The sequence below is a fragment of the Trachemys scripta genome, chromosome 3, assembly GCF_013100865.1.
Source record: "Trachemys scripta elegans isolate TJP31775 chromosome 3, CAS_Tse_1.0, whole genome shotgun sequence".
In the NCBI taxonomy this organism is placed as follows: domain Eukaryota; kingdom Metazoa; phylum Chordata; order Testudines; family Emydidae; genus Trachemys; species Trachemys scripta.
This window is the reverse complement of record NC_048300.1, coordinates 129,112,177-129,124,698: the sequence shown is the minus strand read 5'-3', so window position 1 is coordinate 129,124,698 and position 12,522 is coordinate 129,112,177. Positions and strand designations below refer to the sequence as shown.

The 12,522-nt window shown below is 38.5% G+C and overlaps 1 protein-coding gene across 2 annotated transcripts in view; it reads right to left on the bottom strand.

Moving 5' to 3' along the window:
• Positions 1–12,522, bottom strand: part of ASCC3 (activating signal cointegrator 1 complex subunit 3) — a 480,033-nt gene that overhangs the window by 307,736 nt on the left and 159,775 nt on the right. For both annotated transcript variants that reach the window (XM_034765979.1, XM_034765980.1), the window contains one exon: positions 4,472–4,636. In XM_034765979.1, coding sequence (XP_034621870.1) covers positions 4,472–4,636 — 165 coding nt within the window. The remainder of the gene's footprint in view (positions 1–4,471; positions 4,637–12,522) is intronic.

Sequence of the window (12,522 nt, the reverse complement as noted above, 5' to 3'; positions counted from 1 at the left end):
CAATTGGAGGTCCTTGTAATCATACAACAGTAGGACTGGAAAGAACATCAGTAGATTATCTAGCCCAGTCCCCTGCTCTGAGGTGGGACTAAATATCATCTAGGCGATCCTGACTGGTGTTTATCTAACCTGTTCTTTTAAACCTCCACTGATGGAGATTCCACAACCTCCCTAGGCAATTTGTTCCAGTGCTTAATTACCCTTACATTTAGGATGTTTTTCCAAATGTCTAATCTATATCTCCCTTGCTGCAATTTAATTCCATTACTTCTTGCCCTGTCCCCATTGGTTAAGGAGAACAATTTATCACCCTTTTCTTTATAACAAACGTTTATGTACTTGAAGACTGTTATGTCCCCCCTCAGTCTTCTCTTCTCCAGACTAAACAAACCCATTTTTTTCAATCTTTCCTCCTAGGTCATATTTGCTAGATCTTTAATCATTTACTCTCCTCTGAACTTTCTCCAATTTGTCCATATCTTTCCTGAAGTGTAGTGCCCAAACTGGACACAATACTCCACTGCTGAGTAGAGTGGAGGAATTACTTGTGTGTATTGCTAATACATCCCAGAATTATGTTTGCTTTCTTCCCCCAAACAGTATTATACTGTTGACCCATATTTTGTTTGTAATCCACTATAACTCCCAGATCCTTTTCTGCAGTACTCCTTCCTAGGCAGTCATTTCTCATTTTGTATTTGTGCAACTGATTATTCCTTCCTAAGTGTAGTGCTTAGGATTTGTCAGACCATTTCTCTGTTTTGTCAAGATCATTTTAAATTTTAATCCTGTAAACACTTGCAACCCCTCCTAGCTTGGTATCATCTGCAAACTTCGTAAGTGTATTCTCTATCTCATAATCCATGAGAATATCAAATAGAACTGGACCCAAGGAAGATCTCGGAAAGACCCCACTTGATGTGCCTTTCCAGCTCAATGGTGAGCTATAAGTTTAACAACAAAAGAAGATAGGATTTTAAGCAAATTGAAGTATCAGAATTAAAGTCAGAAATGATTACATGAGAAAAAAAGATAAAATGCTTTCTGGTAGCTAAAACTTAAGATAGACTTTGTTCAAGGTAAAATCCTTACCACATGTACCCAGCAACATGTCTAACCAAATTCTCAGACCAGAACGTCCCCCTGAAGTCAAAGGGCTGGTTCCTTTGTCTTCTTATGTCAAAGAAAGAGCATGAATTTGGGGTTTTCTGCCCTTTTCTTTTATAGTCCAGTTAACGTTGAAGTGGATTCTCCCAAGAATTACAGCTCAAAGCAGTTTTTTTCCCACAGTAAGGAAGGTGAAATGGAGTCTGGTTGAGAAGGAGGCTCCATGTTTGTTCTTCTCACTTGTGTTTGAAGAAATGCAAATTTGCTTTGTCTCCTGACATCTCCTCTCCCTGCTGTCATGAGAACCCTGTTTATTGCTTATGTGTAAAATTGAGGTAAACACAGATTTCTTCATTCAGGACACTTCTGCCTGGGCAGGGCTGTGAGGTTTTGAACATGTGATAAGATCATCATACAAGGGGATTTAATAACTTTACATATAATGTTGCTACATACATTGCACCATGATATTATTGACCAGTGAGTTCTTAATTTTCAAATTATACCTTACAAGGCATTTTGTATAAGGATCAGTACAACAGCGTCTAGGGTATGAATACAGGGATGTTTTCAGTCACAGTTCGTCTAGACTATATTTCTCCAATATGCTGTGTGGGCATGGGCCCAGAGCATGACATCGCATAGTGAGGAGGCATGCATCCATCTGTCACACAGCACATGGCTCCTGTCATCTCATCTCTCTTACTTCCTGCGTGAAGGAAAGTAGGGCTGGTACTCTGGGTCCCAGGTCTGGAGATGTAGAGGAGGCACTGCCCTCATATCATGCACAAGTTTGTAGAACCCTGGGTCTTTAGTGACCTGCACTGGAATGGCCCTGCTGGTAATCTGAGAGAGACAGACAGAGACAGAGTGTGTGTGTGTTTGTGCATGTGTTGTGGGGAAGAGAAAAGTCCCTGATAGTTAATAAAGTTGCAGGTTCCATATTGGCTTTTTGTCTCATTGTTTTCAAGTCCACATCAGTCTCTCTTTCTTAAAAAGCCAGTCTTTTTTATGTTTGTTTTAAATAAAACAGAGTTTTGGCATAAGAGATATAGGATTGTCTTGAGACAACTATTCTATAATTTTTAGGGTGAAATCCTGACCAAAAGGAAGTCAATGGCAGTAACCTGCTTTAAAGTGTCTAAAGCAAAATATAAATGGAAACAATAGGCATTTCTTCCTTTGTAGCTCCTCATGCAGCAATGAACTCTTTATTTTATAAAAAGCAGATTGCAAACTCACAAATTTTTGCTTCCATTTTAAGAATATTAGGCAGCTATTGTTCAAAACAGATGCAGCTTGTTTGCCCTTCACCTCTGGAGGGCTCATTATTCTTAAACGTTTTGATCTTTTTTTGGTTTTACCGCTTACCTTCCAATCTTTTAAAAACAGTTCTGTTTACACAGTTTTGTTTTCTCTGTTGATTATCCTTCTCTTCTGGAATGTGTCTATCATAGTGATGTTTCCTTCTATCTCAATATTTTGATATTAATTTATCTTCTCTTCCCCACAATTTTGCAAATTCTGTTATAAAGATTTGCAGTACTCTCCATTTTTTCCTTCTTCTTGCCATTATGAAAGCACGTGGCAATTCACGAGGGCTCCATTTCTCATGCTACAATTTCTGCTGAACTATGGTGGTTGGTGGTGTGTTGTTCTGTTTGTTTTTGGTTTAAGATTTTTCCTTTCTGTTTGTTTGTTTTTTGGGCGGGGGGGGGGAGGCGGGAGGGTTATTTAATTGCATATTTACTGGACACAAAATGAGCTGAAGTCCAACAGTGATTCAAGTTCAGTTTTGATTGTCTTAAAATTCCAGTGATATCAATTTGAAACAAAATATCTTTGTGCTATGAAAAAATGATGCTGCAAGTCTCATAGGAACAAAAGAGTATGTAGATGGTGATCTTCTACAGTAGAAATAGAGAAATCAACACTAGAATATCTGGTCCTTTTCATAAGACATCTGGGATAACAAACAATACCTCCCTCAAAAGAAAAAAAACACTGTACACAAAATTGCACAGAACTCATCAAAAATCCACTGATTTGGAAGGTTAAAGCTGTATTGAGACAAGGGATCTTAGCACAAAGTAGAGTTTTCCAACATTTTGTAGCAGCAGTAGCAATGGTAATAATTATATTGCATTTACACAGGGATATCAGTATTACCACATTAGATCTAACCAGTGGTCCATTTTGTCCAGTATCCTGTCCCTCAGTGAGCAGAAACAGATATTTCAAAAGAACATACAAGCAACCTTCAGTTGGCTCTTATGGAATAACCTGCCTATAAGGAAGTTTCTTTTTAGCCCCTGCTGGTTAATGGTTGACTTCAGCCACGAAGCGTGAGAGTTTATAAGCCCTTCTAAAACAGTTGTCCTATACAATGTGCTTGTGGATGCGCTAATTGTTCAAAGAAATGTCTAATCCTTTTTTGACCCCACAGATCAATGTGTTGAGCACAACAATATTTCCTTTTATCTATTTTAATTGTTTTGCCAGATAATTTCATTGTAGGTACCCTTGTTCTTGTATTATAAAAAGGATAAATAGGAACTCCATTTTATCGTCTTTATATCATTCATTACTTTATCATGTCCTTCTTATTCACTTCCTCTCTAAATTGAGCAGTCCTAAATTTCGAATCTCTCTTCATATGGAATCCTATCCCATGGCTCTAATCATATTTGTTGTCCATCTCTGAACCTCTTCTGTTTGTAATGGATCATGAGAATCTGGTATTTTTCTATGCTCTCCATTCCCTCCTTCTCCCCTCTGCTATACACCCCTCTGATATTTAGAAAATACCAGAGTATCACATAATATTTTGTTTCTACTACTCCTTTAGAGAATGCTTTTCCAGCAGCACTATAAATCTTCTTAGTTTCAATCTACTACTTTGCATTCATGCTTTGCCACAAACAGTATCATATCAGCAGATTTTGCTTCGTATTGAAAAATCCCAGTAAAATGTAAGTTTCCATTCATAGTTCTGGCTAAACTTGGACACTAATAATTCATTAATGAAGCATTAATTCTAAAAATGTTATTCACATATAATATTTATTTAATTATGAAAAACACTCTGATTTTCCCCTTACACTGGTAGCCAAAAGTAGTACAAATAAAATTTACATGATATAATTTTTGACATCCCTTACCAGTCAATTAATATGAAACGTTGCTAGACAAAAATGAAATATACATCTGCTTCCTTTGTATTGTAGTATTTACTACAACTAAAAGAATTACATGCTGCCAAAGTACCATGAGGTAATATTTTAAAATACTTGATTTCTTACCTCTGAATTCTATTTATTCTTGAATTATTTCTGAAAGTCAATGTGAAGATTCTTACTCTTACCTGCCGTAAGGTGCGTGCCACTAAACTCTCTAGCACTGGTCCTCTGTCTTCATGCAACAGATGCACTTCATCAAGAATCAGGAGCTTTACAAGTTGAGAGAGTGCTACATCCCCAACACTCTTTCTTGTCACTACATCCCATTTCTCTGGAGTGGTCACAAGCATCTGTCAAACAGGAAAAAGAATCCTAAGCATCCACAAAGGAAAATCCGTGCCAACTACATCCAAAACTAACAATTCTAGCGATCTAACACTACGGGTGAAATTTTCAAAAGCATTTAAGTGACTAGGAGACTAAGAGTATGCATACACTGCAATTAAAAACCCGGGGCTGGCCTGTGCCAGCTGACTCAGGTTTGCAGGGCTTGGGCTAACAGGCTGTTTAATTGAGGTGCAGATGTTCAGGCTCGGGCTGAAGCCTGAGCTCTAAGACCCTCCCCTTTTGCAGGGTCCCAGAGCCCAGGCTCCAGTCCCAGCCCGAATATCTATACTGCAATTAACCAGCCCTTTAGCCTGAGCCATGCAAGTCCAAGTCAGCTGGCACAGGCGTCTAACTGCACTGTAGACATACACTAAGTCTCACTGAATGATAAAAGTGATAAATAAAATACTAGCATGCTTCCAATTTTCACCACCTGTCACAGTTACAGCCCACTTCAGACCTCTTTGCAGCCCCTCTTGAGGGTACTCCTCAGGTGACAGGATTTTCTTCCTTTACTTCTCTCCAATGTAGAACCCCACTGTTCAACCACTCAGATCTGGACCTCTGGGTTGCAGCTCCTCTATTCACCAACTGTGGCTCCTCTAGCAGATCCAGTTGGGTTTGGCCCCTGCACGAGATTTTCCTTCAGGAGCTGTGACCAGTGGCTAAAGACAGTTTTTCCAAAACCAGCTTATTGTCCCACCTGGGACCCGGACCTGCTGGTCGCTTCTGGAGTACAGCCCGGTGCCTTAGGACAGGTAGGGACTAGCATGCCTTAGCCCAGCAGCACCACCAACTAGACTTTTAGTGGCTCGGTCAGCGGTGCTGACTGGAGCTGCCAGGGTCCCTTTTTGACCAGGTGTTCTGGTCAAAAACTGGACACCTGGTCACCCTACTGTGAGTTCAGGACAGTCATTTGTTGTTTATTTTTATCCTTATAAATGATGTGATAAATCACTGCCCTGATAGTCATAAATCTCAGACTTCAAGGACATGTAGAAATCTTACCTGCCTCTCTTTCTTTAGGTTCAGTAGAAAAGCACATTTTAACTACTGAAATAAAGCTTACAGTAATACCATTATATTTGAAAAGCAACTTGTAAACTAAAGAGAATAATTACAGTTCAGGCCTGGATATTTCATTGAGACTGTATTACAAGAGTTAAGAAACTAGAAAGTTTTGCTCTATAAATCATATGAATAAAATTAAGACTGCTCTTCTTGTTTTAATGAACAATGGGGCATAAGGATTCTTTGATTAACTTCCCAGTATTAACACAGGCTCAGAATTTTTTTTATTAGTGATTGTATTGCTATTTAGTGATAGAAAATAGATAGAAGTGACCATTTTTCCAACTTGCCCGTAACCAGGAAGGATTCTCTCAAATAGAGGATAATTCAGTCTGCAGTGTATTTGAAATTTGCTCCCTTTGCTATGACTGTTAATAAGATTGTCAATTTGTGATGGGGTTTTAGTAATGTATACACTTGTCCTCTAAGAATTGGACTGACACCACTAATCATTTTATATATGCCACTGAGTAGTTGGGGATTGCTTTCGCTTACTACTGATGTGGGCCAGATTTCCGCCAGTGATCTAGAAGGTAAGATCCATACCCCCTTGCCAGTCTCAAATGACCAAGAATTCGCATAATAGCTTGCAATAAAAATGGGCATCATATATTATTAATATATCATATATTTGTGAAACATTTATCTGCAAGTTATAAAAATCAATCTATGATTAAAAGCTGAATCCTCTTTGAATACATGATTTTCTCAAAGAGATATGTTTGGAGAGTGGATACCGAGTCATTCTAGTTTGAGTTTTGATATTAAATGTAGCTATAGTAAAAACAGAAGATGAACTTTTAAGGACACTTTCATTTATTTACATCTAAATAAAAAAAATATGAATAATTTTTCAGTACATATAGCAAAACAATCCTTCTCAACTTTGAACTGGGGGAAAAAAAGCCACATTCACTTTAGTGTTTTGTGTTTAAAAAAAATCAATGCTTCACACCAGAAATTAGAATTAACCTTAAGGTCTTGCAAGAAAAAACATTCTGCAATTTCCTTAATTTTTTTTTTTTTAAAAACTTACTTTTCAAAACTGGATGCAGTTTTGAATCTCAGCTTTTCAGAAGCTCAGAACTGAAACATCATGAAGAATCATGAAGAATAAATTGACAATCATCTCTGCAGATGACAGAGTCTCCTGAGTGAATGTAAGAATAGCAAAAGTCTCTAGAAAAGCTCACAAAGCAGCTACTTGCATCCTATAAAATTTTGCTGTAATCTAAGAAAAGATTTTACAGTAAGACTCCTAGCAATCCATTTTTGCAAGCAGGGCCGGCTCCAGGGTTTTGGCCGCCCCAAGCAGCAAAAAAAAAAAAAAAAAAAAAAAAAAAAGCCGCGATCGCAATTCGGCGAGAGGTCCTTCGCTCTGAGCGGGAGTGAGGGACCGTCCGCCGAATTGCCGGACCTGCCACCCCTCTCTGGAGCGGCCGCCCCAAGCACCTGCTTGCCAGGCTGGTGCCTCGAGCCGGCCCTGTTTGCAAGATTTTTCCTGTGACAGAATGCCAGATTCAGTCTTGTCCACCTTTATAATAACTGAAATATCCTACAGTAACGGAAGAAATAGCCTGCTTGCTATTATTAAAAATTAGTACTCCACTTCCTAGATACAAACAAGCAAGATATACCAAATATTCTCATTACTCGCTAATGTTTTTTTCAGAAAGACTTGTAAGAGTAGATTAAGATTAAGCTGGTCTGGGATCCACAATAATTTTGTTCCCTCTTCCCAAAATGTTGGGGTCTGCTTCAGAGATTGTTCTTCCCAGTTTCCCCTCACCTCTTTCTTCCACAGCTTCTTGAATATCTTGCCCCAGCTCTCATAATACGTTCTTCCTTTCAACCCCCCTACTCAGCTAGGAAAGCTACAAAAATTATTGAGTACTTGTGGCACCTTAGAGACTAACAAATTTATTTGAGCATAAGCTTTTGTGGGCTAAAACCCACTTCATCGGATCTGTCTTGGATCCAGTTCTATTTGATATTCTCATGGATTATGAGATAGAGAATACACTTATGAAAAAATGGGTGTTGCCATACCAACTATAACGAGAGTAATCAATTAAGGTGGGCTATTATCAGCAGGAGAAAAACTTTTGTAGTGATAATCAGGATGGCCCATTTCCAACAGTTGATAAGAAGGCGTGAGCAACAATAGGGGAAAAAATTAGCATGGGGAAATAGTTTTTACTTTATGTAATGGGCCATCCACTCCCAGTCTTTATTCAAGCCTAATTTAAGGGTGTCCAGTTTGCAAATTAATTCCAATTCTGCAGTTTCTCATTGGAGTCTGTTTTTTCACTCATTTTTTCATGTGTATCTATATCTTCCTACTGTATTTTCCATAGCATGTGTTGAGTCTGAACTTTTGATGAGCTTAAACTTAACCCAGACTTGATGTCTCTGTCTGAACTTTTAATCAAAGCTCTGACCTGCGAACTACTCATGACACCCCGCTCCCCTTAAGTAGCCATCTCCCCTTTTCTCTTTTTGAATTTACATTTTAACCTGTTTTATCCTGTAGAATCTTGATTGATTATACATGACCATTATGATCTGTTAATCACTTTGTTTACTTCTGTGTATAAATATTGATGTTCACCCCTAATAAACTTGCCAAACTTACTCTGAAGCTTTTCAAGCTAAGGATAGTGTGAGCCCGTTGATCAACGAATTGGTGTCTGGTCTCTGACAGATTGTGAGCCCCATACCAACTCCGCACGAACTCGGGTGCTGGAGAGGTGAGTAAGGACTTGCTTTTTACCTAACAGCATGCATCCAATGACGTGGGATGTAGCCCACGAAAGCTTATGCTCAAATACATTTGTTAGTCTCTAAGGTACTCCTCGTTCTTTTTGCGGATACAGATTAATACGGCTACCGCTCTGAAACAAAAATTATTGATTTTTCACCAATTCACTCTTGTAGACCTTCTCAGATCACTAGACTCGGATTCCAAGGATCTTCATGAACCACAAAATATCTTCACAAATAATTGACACAGGAACCTTAGCTAGATCAACAATATTGCTGGAAGAACATGCGATTACAGGAAGTGGAGTTAGCTTTGTTAAAGAGACTGGTCTTTGTTAAATGAGTTCTAATAAAAAGTCAGCTTCCAACAGTTAACAGACAATGGTAACTGAGATACTGAATTATTTCCCTAAACTTAAAATGTGAAAAGTCATTCCTCTTGGTGACAGGTCCAAGTTTGCTAGTCTGAGTTTTAAATGATCATCTCCTCAATTCTAAAGCAGGGGTAGGCAACCTATGGCATGGGAGCTGATTTTCAGTGGCATTCACACTGCCCGAGTCCTGGCCACTGGTCCGGAGGGCTCTGCATTTTAAATGAAGTTTCTTAAACATTTTAAAAACCTTATTTACTTTACATACAACAATAATTTAGTTCTATATTATAGACTTATAGAAAGAGACCTTCTAAGAACATTAAAATGTATTACTGGCACGCAAAACCTTAAATTAGAGTGAATGAATGAAGACTCGGTACACCACTTCTGAAAGATTGCCGACCCCTGTTCTAAAGCATATATTGTATTCTTATTTGGTGTGCATTGTATTTTCCTTCACAATAACACCATAAAAAAGTCAACATTTATCCACAATATCAAATCACAGTATCTGGAACACTACTTCTGCAGAGTCAGTCAACATGAAAGTTCACTTCTCTCCGAATTTGAGCCACAATGCTGGGCAAATGTACCTTGCAAAGGATGTAAAGCTTCTCCCTGAAGCAGAGAGCTCTCAGTGATAACCTAAAAGTATGTGCAGCTTCAGTGCCCTTGTCACATTCTGTCTGAATTGGTGTAACAGAGATGACAGATTCATAGCTTTTAAGACTAGAAAGGACCATTATCATCTAGCCTGACCTCCTGTATAACCACAGGCCATTCTCAATTGTTGCACATCCTAGTTGTGGTGCTGATAGCTAGCCAGCTCAGATCACAACCTCAAGGAAGTGTTAAGTGTACTAATTCATTTGTTAGAATAGAACAAAAGGGAATGTTATCACATTATCTGTATATGGCATGTGCCCGGTAATTACATTTGCTTTAAATGCATGAAAGCTAGTAACATGATAAGGTTATTGTCTTCACCCGTTTCCTGTGATTACTATCTTTCTACTTTATTGACCCTAGGTCAAAGGATGTTTAGGGTTTAGGTGTGAATTTATTTGATGTGTAAACTGCATATTAGCTAATGAAGTATTGTTCCTGGCTGTCACATTGTTCATAATTGTCTTGATGTCTGTAACTAAATGTATTATGTATGTCTCTAACTAGATGGCCCATCAGGACTGAAGCCTTAGAACTTCAGATGAGAAGGTTAACTTCAAAGCATGGCTTATTGTGTAGGACTATGAGAGATCCACAAACTTTGAGTCAACAAAGCAAGAGCCCATGGTGTGCTAGGAATGCATTTATATTATTAAATTTCATCCCACTTCTATTTTTCCAGTCCTCAAGGTCAACCAGTTCGTCCTGGTTATACTCCGATTCTTCTTTGTATTGATGATGCCCCCCAACTTTGAGTCATCAGCATATTTCATTAGCACACCCCTTCTTTTTTGTGCCAAGACGGTTAATGAAAATATTAAATAATATCAGTCCAAAGGTTGATCATTGAGGAAGTCCGTTAGTAACCTTCCTCCAACTCAACAGTTCTCCTTTCAGCACAACCAATTGTCTCCACATTATTCAGTTCCTTATCCACTTTACAATTCCTATACTAATCCCATTCTTCTCCAGTTTACCTAATGATTTCCCATATAGTACTATATCAAATGCTTTACTAAAGTTCAGATAGAATCTACTCCATGTCCCTTAGCTAAAAAAAAAAAAAAAAGCAGTTATCTTATCAAAGAAAGATATCAGGTTAGTTTTGCACAATCTGTTTTTGGGAAACCCTATGTTGCATTTTATCCCGTTTTCCAATTACTGCCATTCCCTTAGTTGTTCTTTCCTTCAGAATTTGTTCTAAAGCTTTGCATACTATTCAGGTCATACTAATGGGTCTGTAGTTGCCTGGATCCTTTCCCCCCATCTTTATAAAATATAAGTACTATATTTACTATTCCCCAATCATACAGTACTATCTACAATTTGATAAATATATCTTTATCATATATCTTTCTACCAGATTTGCAATTTCATGCATCAGTTCTTTCAATATTCTGGGATGGAGATTATCTGGTACCTCCAATTGGAGCACATTAAGCTCTGAGTTTTATTTCCACGACAGATGTAGTCATTTCCATTTTTTTACACTCATTCCCATGCATTCTCCTATTTTTACCCCCCATGTTTGACATTAGCATCCTTAACTGAGGAAAGTATTTATTTACTTTGAGCCATACCCAGATTATCCTAAATCTCTATCCCATCCTTGCTGCTTAGCATCCTCACTTCTTTTCTTCGTGTTCTCTCTCTCTCTCTTTTTTTTTTTTTTTTTTTAATATCCTTTGTTAGGTGCAACTCAGCTTGACTTCTGGCAATTCTCACTTTATCCCAACAATTTCTGGTCTCCAAGATATAGCTTTCTTTGCAGATAAATACCTTCTTCCATTTTTTGGAGGTCCTCTGTTTACTCCTAATATCCTTTTTGAAGTGGTTATTCTTCCAGTTAGAAGGAGCCCTTCCCTAAATGTTTTTCCCTCTTCCTTGGAATGCAAAATATGGATAGTCCTTGCATCTTTAACTTAAAGAAATTCCAAGCCCCCTCCACATTTAAGTCAATCCAGATGATCTCACTGCCTACTTCCCTTAAATTTTCAAAGTCTGCTCTTTTGAAAACCTTGGTTACTGACCTGTTCTTGATTATCCTTCCATTAAATTTAAATTAAATCAACAAAACATCTAGAAGATAATAAGGTGATAAGTAACAGTCAGCATGGATTTGTCAAAAACAAATCATGTCAAACCAACTTGATAGCTTTCTCTGACAGGGTAACAAGCCTTGTGGATTGGGGGAAGCGGTAGACATGTATTGGTTGACTTTACTAAAGCTTTTGATACTGTCTCACGTGACCCTCTCATAAACAAACTAGGGAAATACAGTAACTCCTCACTTAACATTGTAACTATGTTCCTGAAAAATGCAACCTTAAGTGAAAATGTTAAACGAATCCAATTTTCCCATAAGATTTAATGTTAAATCTTATAGGAAGGTGTTAGGTTCCAAAGAAATTTTTGGGGGGCAGACAAACGGCATTATATACTGTATAGTACTGTATTGTACTGTGGTTGGGAAGTGCCCCTGGCTTACCTCACACAGGCGCAGCCTGCTGCAGGCAGCAGCTTCCCCAGAGAAGAACAGGTGCCAACTTTGTCAGGGGCTGCTCCTCTTCCTGTCCCTGCTCCACTCCAGGCCCACCTCTTCCCAACCCCACTCCACCTTCTGTCCAGAGCATGCTGCATCCCCCCGCTCCACCCCCTATCCCCTCTGAAAATCCTAGAAAGAAGAACAGGAGTACTTGTGGCACCTTAGAGACTAACAAATTTATTAGAGCATAAGCTTTCGTGGACTACAGCCCACTTCTTCGGATGCAAGAAGTATGGAACATATATGGATTTCCATTCCATACGGCTAAATGCAGTGCCTTGCATAATGACAAGTTTCAGAGTAACAGCCGTGTTAGTCTGTATCCGCAAAAAGAAGAACAGGAGTACTTGTGGCACCTTAGAGACTAACAAATTTATTAGAGCATAAGCTTTCGTGGACTACAGCCCACTTCTTCGGATGCATATAGAAT